This window comes from Eublepharis macularius, chromosome 3, assembly GCF_028583425.1.
Source record: "Eublepharis macularius isolate TG4126 chromosome 3, MPM_Emac_v1.0, whole genome shotgun sequence".
NCBI classification, from domain to species: Eukaryota; Metazoa; Chordata; class Lepidosauria; order Squamata; family Eublepharidae; genus Eublepharis; species Eublepharis macularius.
Genome location: NC_072792.1, coordinates 91,569,533 through 91,584,772, shown reverse-complemented (window position 1 = coordinate 91,584,772; position 15,240 = coordinate 91,569,533). Strand labels below are relative to the sequence as shown.

The window sequence follows — 15,240 nt, the reverse complement described above, 5'->3', positions numbered from 1 at the left end:
GACCTGAGTAAGGCTGTGATTTCATGGGACAGGGAATATGTGCAAGGGTGTAAGAATACACTCCCATTGTCATTTGTTTAGGTGTAGGAACAAGAAATTGCTATTTAGCTAATGTTATATTTTTCTCTAATTCCTGCCCTTTTAGAATTAGATCTTGTGTACATCTGCCTATAAACCTAACAAGGCAATCCGAAGCTACAGTAATGGGAGACTGAATTAACTCTGTATAGGATTGTTCTTGAAGTATGCTAGTGACTGTCTTTTCCGTTATTGTGATTTGCAGTATGTACTATCATAGATATAGCTAGAACTGCAGGGGAACTGTTGCTGGATTTGACCAAGAAGATCATAGAATATATCTTTATACACAGAAACAAGGCTAGCCTGGCTGCTCAGCTAGACATGCCAAGAAGGGAGTCTGGAGGCCTAAAATAGAACAACCTTAGAGAGGGACATGAAACAGTAGTAACACAGTTGTATGGCCTTGTATAGATTAGAAGAGCCATCTAACCATTCAATAAGAGGACTGAGGACAAAAGGATTTGTATATAAAGTTAGAGCTTTTGCCGATGATATAATGGTGATAGTGGAGGATCCAGTAGAGTGCATGCCAAAATTGATGAAGAAAATGAAAGACTTTGGAGATTTAGCTGGATTTGTTATAAACAAGGTGAAGTCCAAAATATTGTGCAAAAATATGACTAAACAACAACAAAAGGAGTTGATGGACAAGGTAGAATGTGAAGTAGTGAACAAAGTTAAATATCTAGGAGTGGAAGTGACAGCGAAAAATATTGATCTATATAAGAATAATTATGACAAGCTATGGCAACAAATAGATAAAGATATGATTAAATGGAATAAAATGAATTTGTCATGGTTAGGTTGTATTGCAGTAATTAAGATGAATGTTCTTCCGAGAATGATGTTTCTACTACAGACAATACCTATTGTTAAAGATAGTAAACAATTTGAAAAGTGGCAGAGAACGATATTAAACTTTGTTTGGGCTGGAAAGAAACCCAGAGTTAAAATGAAGGTACTGTATGATGCAAAAGAAAGTGGAAGTTTACAATTACCAAACTTTAAATTATATCATGAAGCAGTATGTTTGGACTGGATAAAGGAATGGTTGACATTGAAGCATTTGAAGCTGTCAGCATTGGAAGGATATAATAAACTATTTGGATGGCATGCATATCTATGGTACGACAAAGTAAAAGCAGACTGTATGTTTTTACATCATTATGTAAGAAGACGCTTGTTTGCTGTATGGACCAAATACAAGAAATATATGGAAGAGACTATACCAATGTGGATTATTCCTGCTGAAGTAGTAAATCCAAGAACAGAATATGCAGGGGAAGAGTGGCTGACATACAAAGAAATTCTTGAGATAAAACAGAACAATTATTTGCTTAAAGACAATGACGAATTGCCATTCCAATATGGATGGTTTCAATATATGCAGATAAAAGATTTGTATGAGAAGGACACAAGGAAAAATGGTTTCAGGCTACAAAATTCTGAGATCGAGAACTGCTTGCTTCAGGGGGGGGAAGAAAATGATTTCTAAAATATACAAGATATTATTGAAATGGTTTACAGAGGAGGAGGTTGTTAAAGTTCAAATGGTTAAATGGGCAATAAACTGTAATAGGGAAATTTCAACGGAAGCTTGGGAAAAGGTATGGAAAAATACAGTTAAAATTTCAGCATGTACCACGGTGCGAGAAAATGTTTATAAAATGATGTATAGATGGTATTTAACACCGAAGAAGTTGGCCAATGGTAATAGTCAGATGTCTGATAAATGTTGGAAATGTAAACAACATTAAGGTTCATTTTATCATATGTGGTGGTCTTGCGACAAGGCAAAACAGTTCTGGGGGGATATAGTAAAGGTAATGTCGGATATTTTACAAAGGAATATAATTAAAACCCCGGAATTGTTGTTATTATGCATGAACCTAGAAGACTTTGATAAAATGGACAGAGTTATGGTATTTTATATGATTACAGCGGCCAGAATGTGTTATGCACAGTTGTGGAAGACTCAGGAGATACCACCTATGGAAGACTGGATTTTGAAAGTTCTGAATATGGCAGAAATGGACAAATTAACGAGGAAATTGAAAGAGCAAGAAGTATTGGAATATACATTAAGCTGGGAAAAATTCAAGAAATACGTGGAGAAAAAGTGGGACATGAAGGGGAAATTGTGGTCTTTGGATAGTTGTTAAGGGGGAGATAGAAACTTACTTAAGGTTAAGTTTTTATTTTATTTTATTATATTTTAGTGGATTAGTATAGAGTTATAGTATTATAAAGTTAAGAGTAAGATAGCGTATTCATATGGGAAGTAATAAGATTGAACAATAAGGTTGTATAGGTAATAGGGAGTATATACGATATTTTAGTGATGTAATAGAAGCAATAGATTTATAATATAGATAATAGGTATTTAAGGATTAGTATATTACATACATATATATACATATATACATACATACATATACATAGATATATATTATATATATTATTATAGATTTTAAGAATTTATAGTATATATTCTTTAGGTTAAGATGGGTATGGAAAACTGTTGGGAGTCATTAGAAAAGTGAGGGGGGAAAGGATGGGGAAAATGCAATGGGGTGGAAAATGATAATGATTATTATGTTTATGTTTGTAAACCCATCCAAAAAAAATTCTTTAAAAAAAATAGAAGAGCCATCTAACCCACACCAACAGATACTAAGTGTTGAGGTCCAAATGCAGAAAGCGTCTGAGAATGAGAAGAACATCCAACTTCATAGAAGTTGAAGATATGATTCAAGGATGGATGTATTGATTGACAGCCAAAAGTTATGCATTTGTATGAGAAACTTGTAATCACTCATTTTACACGGACTATGTTAAAATAAAATGTAGCAGGAATGAACTAACATTTTTATATACTTTGCTATTCATAGTATCAAGTTCCTTTAGTTGCATCATGACAGAGCATATAAATTGGATCCTATGGAAAAATCCCACCAAGTAGCTCCTCTCTATCCTTCATTCCCCCCAGCAGCCTCTCCAGTGCACCACAACAATCTTCTGATGAGGCTGGGAACCTCTGATAAATACAATGCATCACAGCAGAGAGGGCTATAGGAAGACAGAATCACTAGTAGAAAGGTTTCTCCACTATAGACAGAAGGGAGAAAGGAGGGCAGTTTCTTCCCATTCACCCAATTCTCCCTGTTATTGGCACTCCTTATGCTGCAGAACATTCTGTATACCAGAATTCCTTGACCTGCAACCAAGAATTTTTTGGATTCAGCAGAGCACCTGGGGAAAGCAGGAAGATAAATTCCTTTCTCAAGATTTTCCAGTGGAGACCAACAGAATGCTTATTACACTGATCCCAAGTATAAAAGTGTGAGAAGCATTTTGTTAACACTGATATAGCCATTAGACAGCCTTAACCACCACCAGCAGAGAAGAGTTAGCCCTAAATTATCTATTGAATTATTAGAATTCATAACTAAGATTCACACTCATAATTATTTCATACTGATTTGGTGTCGTTACAATGTTGTTAAAAATATTCATATCCTGCCTTTCTGCTTAATAATCTTCAAGATGACACAGTCTATTCTTAACTGTCAGTACAAAAGCAGGATATGTGTTTTTAAAAGGTAAATATAACACATACCATTAAAATTTAGAGGAGATTGTAACTTCATAAGAGCAACATCATTGTTTTTAGACTCTGTATCATAATTTGGATGAGGGATTATTTTGGCTACTCTGTGTCCCCTTGAACGAAGCATTTCCTGTTGCAACAGAAATCCAGCATAAACTCTCCAGTAAATTGGCTGAGAGTATGACCTACAAAAAACAAAAACTGTTAGTATTTCCTCTTCGGCATTTTATATGGCACTGCAGCAGCATCTTCTAACGAGTTATTTTATTTATGTCAGGACCCCTACACAGGAGAGAAATGCAGCAAATACATTCATAATACTTGAACAAAAGGGGTACCAGAAAGTGGTACAAATGACATTCTACACAGGCATCTTCTACACCACTTCAGTAGGTCTAAAGGTAAGGAAATAGTATGTATGATTCATGTGCCAAAACTGAACAGTTACATTAGCTGTTTTAAATACCCTTTACTGTTAACTTAATTACACACACCACATTCCCAAGCGCATATCTTTGTGAAAGGTTCCTCAGCATTCAGGACTTACCCTTCTACACAGTGAGCTGCTGTAACAATCCATTCTGGAGTTATAATGGACCCACCACATAGGTGGATTCCTTGGATATGAAGGCTGACTTGCCATGGCCATTCCCCAAGTACAGCTACATTTCCACCCACGATTCTGTTTCGAGGATTTGGATTTTTACTTGAGGAGCCACATTCTGTTAAAACACAATTAAGCAAAATATTTGTAAAAGAATCAGAAGATGGTATGAGCACAATCATCTTTATACATTTATGTCTGTCTATTTAATATCATCTCTATGTTCTGCCCTTGGGAGGATTTATAATAGCATATATTAAACTTAGATAGTATAACTTAAAAATTAGAGCCACCCTGTGAATGGACTGAGGTAAAAGTCAATGGCTTGACCAAGTCCTGCAAATGAAATTAAAGGCCAAGGTCTCCTTGGTCCACATCCAATGCTCTTTGCTCTTTCTAGCTGAATTAAGGAAAGACACTTGGAAAGAACCATATTTGGTTTAGCAGAAGAGATTATTGTACTACTTACTGAAGGTAATGGTGTTAGTATTATACAGCAACCTTTTATACAGAAATTCTAAGATGAATCCTAGAATCTTGAAATGAATTAGAGTGAACATCATTTTTATCATATCCTGTTTTTCCCATTTCTTACATTAATCTGCTGACAAGCATTAACATCATTCAGTTATGGGAATAAATCAGACAACACAGATCAAAAATAAAAGTTAAGTAGTACTTAAACACTTACTTATACATCTTAACGAGACCATACGTCCTGACGAACACAGCTTGCTGCAATACAAACATCAGATTTAATGAGTATTTACTTAAATAATATATGAATATGTAAGCCTGCTCACACAGGCCAATTTAGCATCATGGGAACCATTTTAATGTGATACAATCCTATGCTAGAAGGGTATGCAAGTGAACACTGCAATTCCATAAACAGGATGAAAAATATGTATCTCTCCCATCCAACCATCACAATCTCTTCCTACAGAGTACCTGTCATATAGGAAACACCCACATCATCATCCTCATGCACATGGTTGAATTATTCATGCATATGCCTCAGCAGTGTGGAATCATACCACACTGGCATGACATCCATGCTGCTATAGTGTAAAGGGAACTATAATTCATCTTGTGCATCTGCTTTTCCTTCTATCTTCTTCATAACCATCAGTGGAAAAGCTATTACCCAGTTATAACGGTGGAATACAGAAGTAATAATAATAATAATAATAATATTTGATTTATATACCACCCTTCAGGACAACTTAATGCCCACTCAGAGCAGTTTACAACGTATGCCATTATTATCCCCACAACAAAACACCCTATGAGGTGGGTGGGGTTGAGAGAGCTCTGGAAGAGCCGTGACTAGCCCAAGGTCACCCAGCTGGCTTCAAGTGGAGGAGTGGGGAATCAAACCCGGCTCTCCAGATTAGAAAACGCTCTTAACCACTACACCATCCTCGTGCTACTAAACACAACAGATGGCAGGACAAAGACTGGTGCAAAATTATTGTTACAGCTACTTACTACAGATTGACTTTTTAAAAACATTTGAGAGGCATGGAGAAAATTCCCAGCTTGGTGTCACATTAAAAAAGCAAGGAGAGCCATTGTTTGCAGGCATCCTCTATATATTGACTGTTTATCAGAGCTCCAAGGTACAACAAAGTACTTTTATGAGTACTTTCATGAGTACACTGATGTATTACCCAGGAGGAATCACACTCTTGAAAATACGCAGAGGTATAGAAGTGCCACCTGTTATACAGCTTCTTGTACAAGTCTGTATCCTCAGCGCTTGTATTTAGCCTCATAAAGCTTGTAAAGGTAGAAGTGAGTTTTGTTGCCTCACTTTTGAAATACGTGTCTCTGTAAAAGGCAAAAATGAACAAGTTTAGTCAAAAACTAGCTATTTCCTATTCCATCACAAAAACAAGCTTTCGCTAGGGAAAAAAATACTATTTCTATACATCAGGTTCTTTGTCACCAGCTCTGACTACTGTATGACAGCACCCAACAGCTGAAAAATTTCTTAGTAATAGCATTCCAGATTTTTCTTCTCTGCCACCATTACTGTAGTCAGTAATGTGCTCAAGCCCAGTGCTCAGAAAGTTACTGCAATCATGGTGGTTTACATTCATGCAAATACCCTCTCTACCACCAACAGGATGAAGCATGATACAGCACATCCTCACAAAACTACAGCAAGCTTTACACAAGTGACCACTGCAATGCTGATGCAACAGCTTGGTGCCACCACCTCTTAGACAAACAGAGCTTACATTGATGTAACTCAACCGTTATATCCGTTGAGATTTCTTATTTAAATATTTATACTTAAATCTTTCCCATAACTCAAGGTTGCCTTTAGAGCGTCACAGATTTCTAATCCCTATCCTCATTCACCCAGTTTCATTCCACTCTGCAGCTCTGCTCTACAATGCACATAGCAGCTTGTACCAATGCCCTTGGTACCAATGCCCTTATTGCTGCACTGGTAGCAGGATACTTTGAGCCAAGTCAGTGTGCTGGTACAACACAATTGGCTGCAAAACTGAATAAACCAGACTGTTCTGGTTTCCAGTCCTAATCCTTTTGTTTTCTAGCACAGCAGATCCAAACTTGAGCATTTCATATTCTACTTATATTTCTCAGACATTTATAATGACCTAAATAGGATCCCCCTCACACCAAGAGTTGTTGATTTTTTTACTAAAATAATTTAATATCCATTCACCTAGATACAGTGAATATCAAACATGTGATACTGCATGCCAGGTAATAACTGTGTGTGCCAAACATATGGTTTGGGAAAGGGATGTGACCCGTTTACACTTACACCTATGACTCTTTTACAATGTATCCCAACATAAACTTTTCTTCACAAGGCAGGTAAGTTAAAATATAATTGTTACACAAGTCACTCTTGAGATTTTGTTATTGTGGTTACCAAGGAATTTGGAATGATGAAGCACACAAGCGTATTGTAGCCTGGCAACTATCATTAAGAAATATCTTCTTCTGAATTTACATTGTGACAAGTCAATATACGTTCAAAATCTTTGGATCAGTACAAATACTAAAGTAGCAAGGAACAGAACAAGGACACGTTATATTATCTTAGAACTAGTCAATATCCATAGAATTTAAAATGTATTCATTAATACAGTTAAAGATACAATAACAAGGTAAGTGGGAATATTAACAGTTTGATCTCTTCAAGCAATTGTACCAATTGTTCCTCTGGGAGGGCATAGGGTGGCAGGTCCCTATACCCTCCCAGAGGAAGGTGAGAGAGCCCGGTACTCAATGGCAGGAGGCTATTTCCACTTGTGCGCTCCTGCCCTCTTGATATTACTTTATCGTCCTCTTTTTTCGTGTAGCTTAGAAGTTGGAACAGCTTATTGCTGTCACAATTAGGGATTGAAGGCAATGGCTGGAGGGGGGCAACCTCCTGGCAGTTTGCCCGCTGGTCTCTGGTGACCGGAGGGAGGTTGCAGGCTGCCTGGCAATTGCCTGCCACCGGCAGGCACCCCATGCACAAGTGTGGCACATGTGCTCCCAAGTAGGTGCAATGATGTTGCTTCAAGGAGCGACAACATTGCGCTGACTGCAGGCGTACTCCCATGCTTTTCAAAGAATCGGCCCCAAGCAAAGCACAGGAGCATTCCCACAGCTGGTGTGATGATGTCACTTCTGGAAGTGACATCATTGCACCTGCTTGGGGCACATGTGTTGCGCTTGTGCCTGCTGGTGGCAGGCGATCACTGAGCAACCTACAACCTCTCTCCAGTTGCCAGCAACCAGCGGGCAAGCGAGCAAACCGCTGGTAGGTTGCCCATCCACTGGCAGGCACCTGGGATTCCTAACTGTGATGGCACTAAGCTGTTCCTCCAAGCCACACAGAAAAGAAGATGATAAATCAGTAGTATCAAGAGGCTAAAAGCAGTGACCATCATTTAATAACATCATAAGAACACAATAGGCAAGGAGAAAAATCCTCATCAAGGCTCAGCCCAAGGAAGAAGTTGCGCAATGAGCTCTTTGATAGAAAATTTACATTGTGACAATTCAATATAGTGGTCCAAAATCTTTGGATCAGTGCAAATACTAAAGTAACAAGGAACACAGCAAGGACATGTTATATTATCTTAGAACTATTCAACATCCATAGAATTTAAAATGTATTTATTAATATATGTTAAAGACACAATAATAAGATAAGTGGGAATATTAACAATGATCTCTTCAAGCAATTGTACCAAAACATATGTGAAGAAACTATTGATACAAGAACTTTAAACTGATTTGGTATATTCATCCTATGTTACTATCATTTATTTTAATTTCCCCCCCAAGCAACAGTCAAGCAGCTATGTACTATAAGTATCTAAATATTTTTCAAACAACTCAAGGAAAAGTGTTGCAGTAATCTATCTCAAACGATTCTAAGGCATGAGTAACCATGGCCAGATTCCTTCTGTTAAGGAAGGAGTGCTCTTTGTAGACCAACCAAAGGCAGGTAAATAATGTTCCTGGCTTCAGCCACCATCTGGGAGTCCAGGAACCAATGTGGACCCAGGAGTACCTCCAGCTATGAACATAGGTTTTAAAAGGAAGTGTAAACCCATCCAATAAAAGATACAAACAACTGCACGCAGGTCTTTCATAAAAGTATCACTATATTTGGTTTTTTGTTTTTGTTTTTTAAACTTTCAAGCCTGATTAAAAGTTCTAGATAACTCAAAAAGCTTGCACAGTGTTTAGAGGTATTTGGTTGGCCCCAATAAAAAGATATTACATGACTTTTGTAATTGGATTATACTTACTCGTTATATCCCATGTCTACACAGGCAGTCTTCCCATAGTTATCATTCCAATCATCATAGCATACAGGGTACCAGTCTTTGCTTTCTGATGAATAGACTTCCAGAAGAAATCTTGGTCCATAAAGTCTAACTACAATAAAAGAGATTTGTCAGTTACTTTGGTCCAAAGGATCTCTGGGTTGCATCCAGCGCCGGATTTAGGGGAGGGGCGGGGGGCGGGGTCGCTTGACCCGGGCGGTGCCAAAGAGAAGGCACCAGCAAGGAGGCTTCTACGTGTGTGCACACAGAGCAAACCTGGCTGCCAGCTGCTGCCCTTCCCTTCTTCCTCGACTGTGTGTCCAACTGCATGCAGAGAGCAAGCAGCGGCAAGACAACTGCTGCTGTGCGCATGCATGCATGCAGAGTACATGCTGCCAGCCTCCCTCCCACTCTTACTTGCAGCCCACGCAACAGTGATTGCCATGGGGAGTAGGGCGGGCAGGGTAAGTAGTACTGGGCCAGGCCTCACTTGCTGGCCAGCCACCTTGGCAGAAGTTATCAGGCTCGCAGGGAGGTAAGGAAAGAGGCCGGCAGTGGTGCTCGCCCCTCGCTGTCAGGAGGACAGCAGCTCTGCCTTTGGGAGGCTCTGTTCAGTAGTCGGGTTTGGTGTCTGGAGTGGAGGAATGGCAGGCAAGGAAAGAGTTAAGCATTTCCACAGGTTCTCCCCCTCCCCTGCTTCTTCTCCGCTTCCCCCATCCGAAGTAATTTCCCATCAAAACAACAAACTCCCACCTTAGTTTGCCCTTAAAGTGTATTTAGTCCTACAGTAATCACAACCAGCCTGGTTATATCCAGAATTGGGAAATTCAAGGATGGGGCTTGGCACGTGTTTCATGGCACTTCTCTTTTAAGAACTGGAGACAAATAAGAGCCCACTGCCTATGCCAGGAGCAGCTCCATTTTCTACTATGGGGCACTTTAACTGGCTTTGCACTTTTTTTTACCTCCAGGGCTGTTTTTCAGAACCTTTGTTCAATACTGGCTTTGGAACATCCTAACTAACACCGGAATGCCTCTGCACATGCGCAGAGTGCTTTCTTTGTCATATTGCTAAGCTCCTTGTAGACCCCACCCTAGCTGCATCTTCAAAGCCCCCATTTGGGAAAGGGGTTCCTGATTGTTTCTTTGGCAATCTAAAGATAGGTTTCACAACCCTCTCTTTAAAGATTCTCTTTTTTTGGGGGGGGGGGTGTAAATCTGCATCTTTGCTGTCCCAAAGGTTCAGAGGAGGCAGTACGTGTTCAGTGGGTCAAAGGAGGGGTGGGGGAAACCAGAATAATGGTACTCACTTAGTTGCCACATTGCCAGCCTGGAAAAATGTTTTGGAAACAGCCTTAAAAACAAATCTATGAAAGTTTCTAGACCTCAAGCGCCCCCCCCCCTTCACCTGTCTGAATTGTGATCAAAAAGTTTCTCAGTCTGGTTGCTATTCGGCCTCATCATTGGCAATCAGCCCAGCTAGAAGACTCTTGGGGTTTGGCAGACTTCCAGTGGAAGGGAATACCAGGGTTGTAGGGCAGCCATCCTACGTACAATGCTATCAACAAGTAGCTTTTCGGAGGAGGAATCATACCAGGTATATAGAGTCCAGCTGGAGCATTCTGGTTGATTTATTTTTGAAATAGTTCTTATTTGCACAATAACCCTGCAGGGTTGGTCTCTACTTCCTCTCAGCATATTGAAATTCGTTGATATGCCGAAGGGCGTATAGTGAGTCCACAGCTGAGCAAATTTCCAGAAGCTGCCTAGCTACATTGTCTATTGAAAGTGATGTGGCAAATACCATAAATTATGATGATGCAGTGAGGCGTTGTGCAGGACCCCCCCCCCCCCCCGAAAAGTTCACTTTTAGTTGAAAGGGAGATTCTGGTTTATATTCAATATATACATTATTACTAATGCTTAATTTATTCAAGAAAGAAATGCCCTTACATGCTGTGCTATTTTATCTGTATTTTCTCCTAAAAACATGATGCTCTAGCAAGAGAGTTTACTTTTCTTATATCTCTGCTTTGCATCTGCTGTGGATTCTTTTGGGTGTCAGAAACTTGCCTTGGCTAAGCAATAAATGTTATTTTTCTAGAATAAAGAATTTGAATCTATTATCTTTATTTGGGTATTGGGCTTCCTTTGTTGGATTTAAATTTCCCCTGTCATAGTGAGTCTTACTGGAATATTGACATCTTGAGCTTGCAATAGCTCTTGTTTTGGTAGAGCTCACTTGCTCCTATCCCTTCCAGTGTTTTTTGCCATGGAATGACTCTCATCAAGCCTCTGAGTTCCTTAAAGTCTGTCTTCCTAATATCTAACATGCATGTCTGCCCATGAACTCCCTTAGCTCCCTACGACAAAAGGAATTCTAGAAAGAATGCTTAACTAATGATGGATAAGATAACGTAAAAGTGTTATTATTAACAATTCATAGAAATCAACACAATTTATTATATAAATTATATATTTTATAAATTATATCTATGTTAAAAATATTGATCATTTAAGTATATATAAAGAAAAATATAAGGGGCAGCATTTTTTACTTTTGCCCCCATTCAAAAAATATGTAGATCTGGTCCTGGTTGCATCGGATGAAAAAAACTGTGGTTCTCGAAAGCTTATGCTACTAAAAAGTTGGTTAGTCTTAAAGGTGCTACCAGACTATTTACTAGTAACTTTGAGATTTATTGTTCATGATTTTTATATTTCTGAAAGTTCTTAAGAAGATTAAGGGCTGATTCACTCAACAAATAACATTCTGCAAGTCTAGAAAACTACACACCTGAATAAATGCCAGAAGAATGCCCCCATAGGCCCTCTCAGAAGCACTATCACTGTCATTTACTCTTGAACAATGTCAAGCTTTGTCTGGCAGAGAGAAAATTACTCCAGTTTCCTTGTAAAAAGCATCAATGTGCAGCTATAGAATTTGTACAAACACATGATAAAAACGTGAGCATTACAGAGGGGTCTTTCTGGATAACTGTAGTAGTTATCTGGTCCTACCAACCCCTGAAGAGTCGAGTTGGTCTATTCCAGGAGGTTCAGCTACCATGAGCAAAACAAAGGTGCACCACTGAGCAATCTGTGAAAAACTGCTGTGAAAGCAGTCAAGAACTGGAGACCTCGCTGATAGTGGGGAGGAAAATAGCAGCAAGGCGATAGCATAGCCATAACAAAGCTGAGGGCTCAAGCCAAGCAACATGGTCTTACACAGCTGATACTAGTTTCAGGGAACATGAAAGAATGCTGGCCATGTTGCTCCCTGGAGTAAAGCGAGGTAAAGGGGAAAGAAAAGTGGGGAGAAATCTTCTCCTTCTCTCTATCCCACCCCACCCTTTAGGAGTAGAGTATCTCCTCTGCAGAAAGAAAAAGGTATAAAGAAAACAGCATGCTACTAGATTAGTCTCAATTATCAAGTGGTTCAGGAAAAATGAGGCCAAGGTTGATCGGGAGGCGGAATAGTTGGAGATCCAGCTCCATTAATTACCTGGATTTGGAGGGACAAGCAACACCCAATTAGATAAAGAAGAAACTATGGTTTACTCTGCACTGATAAAGTGGAGTTAAAATATTCTATTTGCAGACCTATGCTTGTAGATAAGGAATTTAGATGGTACCTAACGCTGGACAGAGCAGCAAAGTAAATTGAATTCAAAGGGCTACTAGAGATGTAATGATAATAGAGACATATTTTTGCACATTTTATGGAATTATCCAGTAGCTAGGTCTTATTGGCAGAATAAAATCAGGGAAGAGATAGTATAGAAAGTGGATCTGAAGATTGCTCTACTGGGAATGCTCCCAAGATATTGGAAGTTTGAATTAAGGATTTTAATTAGGAATTTGCTGGCTACTGCTTGTATACATCTTACAAAATTTTAGAAGAATGCAAACACACCAATGGTTTTTTTCCCCCATAAAGTTTGGAATAATATGTTAATGTACAAAATAACAGCAATGAGACATCTTTGGGAGGGAAAGATACAGGAAAATTTAAGATTTGGTGCCCATTTATTCCTTTGGAATAAAATTCAACCAAATAATGCTGAAGAGAAAATATTGAGATTTGAAAAGAATCAATTTGTTCTAAGTAAATTAAGTACTCGAAAGAATTGGAGCATATATTGAGATACAAGTAGTTGACTTGCTCTTGTCTTTAATTGCAAATATACAGTACTTTGTGTGCTTTTGTGTGTTCTTTAGTTGTTTTTAGTACACTTTTTGATCACATTGTATTTTTGTATTCTCACTAATTTTTAAAAAAGGAAACAAAAATATCATGGAGTGGAGAGGGTTAGTTCTTCCTCTGTCCATTTGCTTCCTTCATTCTTCCTTCCTTCTTGCTTCTCCAGTGTTGTTAGAACAGATCTTTGGATCCATGGTCCTCAGACAGGCAGCTATGGAAACCACTTTAAAACTTAGAGAGAAATTTAGAATGCCAACATTTTGACTGGATGGATTAGTAGGGCTAGAGATTTTATTTGGTAACTAGTTTGATACCCGTGCTTCGCTACAGTATTTTAATACTTTAAATCCAGTGATAATACTAAGGGGTATGTAACATTTTTTGGTTTGTGAACTTTTAGGGGAAGACTAGGATGTGTATTTTATCTCAGGACACATTCAATGACTCCGAGGACCGATCAGCCCCCATATGCAAATGACCTCAAAAGGCTGGCCCAATCAGGGAAGAGTGGCTGAGCTGGTGGTGGGTGGGGGTGCAAGCAGACAGCAGCCTGCCAGCCACACAGGGAAGCTGTATCCCTTTGGGAAAGCACATTTTACCCCTTTTTACCCCCTTAGGGGATGAATCTCTTAAAATCCCTTCTTAGTGGGTGTTCACATCGTGAAAAGAACGTGCTCCCCAAATTTCATGTTTCTAGGTCCAGGGGTTTGGGCTGGGCGCTGAGGAGTCAGTCAGGACACTTGTCTTTATAGAGAGAGATGATCTGCTGCTGTCCTTTGATTTGTAATGCATTTTTGGCCCTCTCTCCTCCACACCATATTATATTGTGCTCTCATGATGCCATTTTATTCATTTTTGCTGTCACAAGTAGCTCCATCTTTCACTGCTTGTATCAGTTCCAAGCCTTTAGAGGTGCTGAGTTACATCCACATAAAGTTAAGTCTTGTGCTTTATAAATCCTTTATTTCAGTTACTGGTTCACTGTGGCTCCCCTAAGGCATATTAGGACCCAGATTTATTTAGTTTTTTGGTAGTTTTGTAGCATTTTGCAACACTAACAGTGCAATCCTAAGCAGAATTACTGTAGTCTAACCCTATTAATTTCAATGGGCTTAGACTGGAGTAACTCTGTTTAGGATTTCACTGTACGTTAGTAACAGAAAACTGCTATCTGTTTCAACCAGTCACCTGAAAGATTCAGAAGTGAAGTACAGCAAAAATCAAACTGGGGAAAAGATGTGTTATGTTTTATTTCTTCCTTTACATATTCTAAATTTTGCCTTGGGTCTTGATGTAGTTTAGAGCTAATTCCTACAGTAGCACCCATAAAACTGAAAGAACAACTTTTAGGCTATATGTTATATTTGTGATTGAAATAGGTCCTCCACCCACCACCCCTGATGCTGCTATATTGCCTTGATCTTATTAAGCAGGAGTTCTAAAAATGAGGCACAGTTCTGTTTCAGATGGATCACAATGGAGGGGGACAAAGTGGAGTGAGAGAGTGGGCTGGGAGAGGAGGCTGAAAGGCAAACCTGGGTTTGCCTCCATATAATGTACAAAATGGCCATGAAACAGTTTGCTGCTTGTCACAACTCCCTTTTTCTTCATCCAGTTAGATTTTGTGCCTTAAACCCTCTTGTTTAGCAAGGTGCAGAGATGATGAGGTGGTGGAAGGAAGCAGCCTGCCCAGGCTTTGTGAGTCCTGCCTGCTGCTTCCTCTTCCTCCCTGCGCCTCACTCACCCCACACCTGCTTCAGAGCCCACAAAGGCCAGGCAGGCTGCAGTGGGGGCGGAGCAGGCATGGGGTGGGTGAGCCACTGCACGGCTCAGGAAGCTTCATTGCTGCCACCTGTGGAATGCTCCCTACAGTCTCGACTGCCGGCAGCTTTGCCAGCCAGTGGCAGAACAGCCTAAGGGGGCTTGGAGC

General features: G+C 39.4%; 1 protein-coding gene across 2 annotated transcripts in view; it reads right to left on the bottom strand.

Moving 5' to 3' along the window:
- TMPRSS2 (transmembrane serine protease 2) overlaps positions 1–15,240 on the bottom strand; it is a 78,845-nt gene that overhangs the window by 13,930 nt on the left and 49,675 nt on the right. For both annotated transcript variants that reach the window (XM_054974891.1, XM_054974890.1), the window contains exons 6-10: positions 9,089–9,218; positions 6,018–6,128; positions 4,987–5,030; positions 4,239–4,413; positions 3,701–3,876 (exon numbers count right to left, since the gene is read on the bottom strand). In XM_054974891.1, the coding sequence (XP_054830866.1) occupies positions 3,701–3,876; positions 4,239–4,413; positions 4,987–5,030; positions 6,018–6,128; positions 9,089–9,218 (636 nt within the window). The remainder of the gene's footprint in view (positions 1–3,700; positions 3,877–4,238; positions 4,414–4,986; positions 5,031–6,017; positions 6,129–9,088; positions 9,219–15,240) is intronic.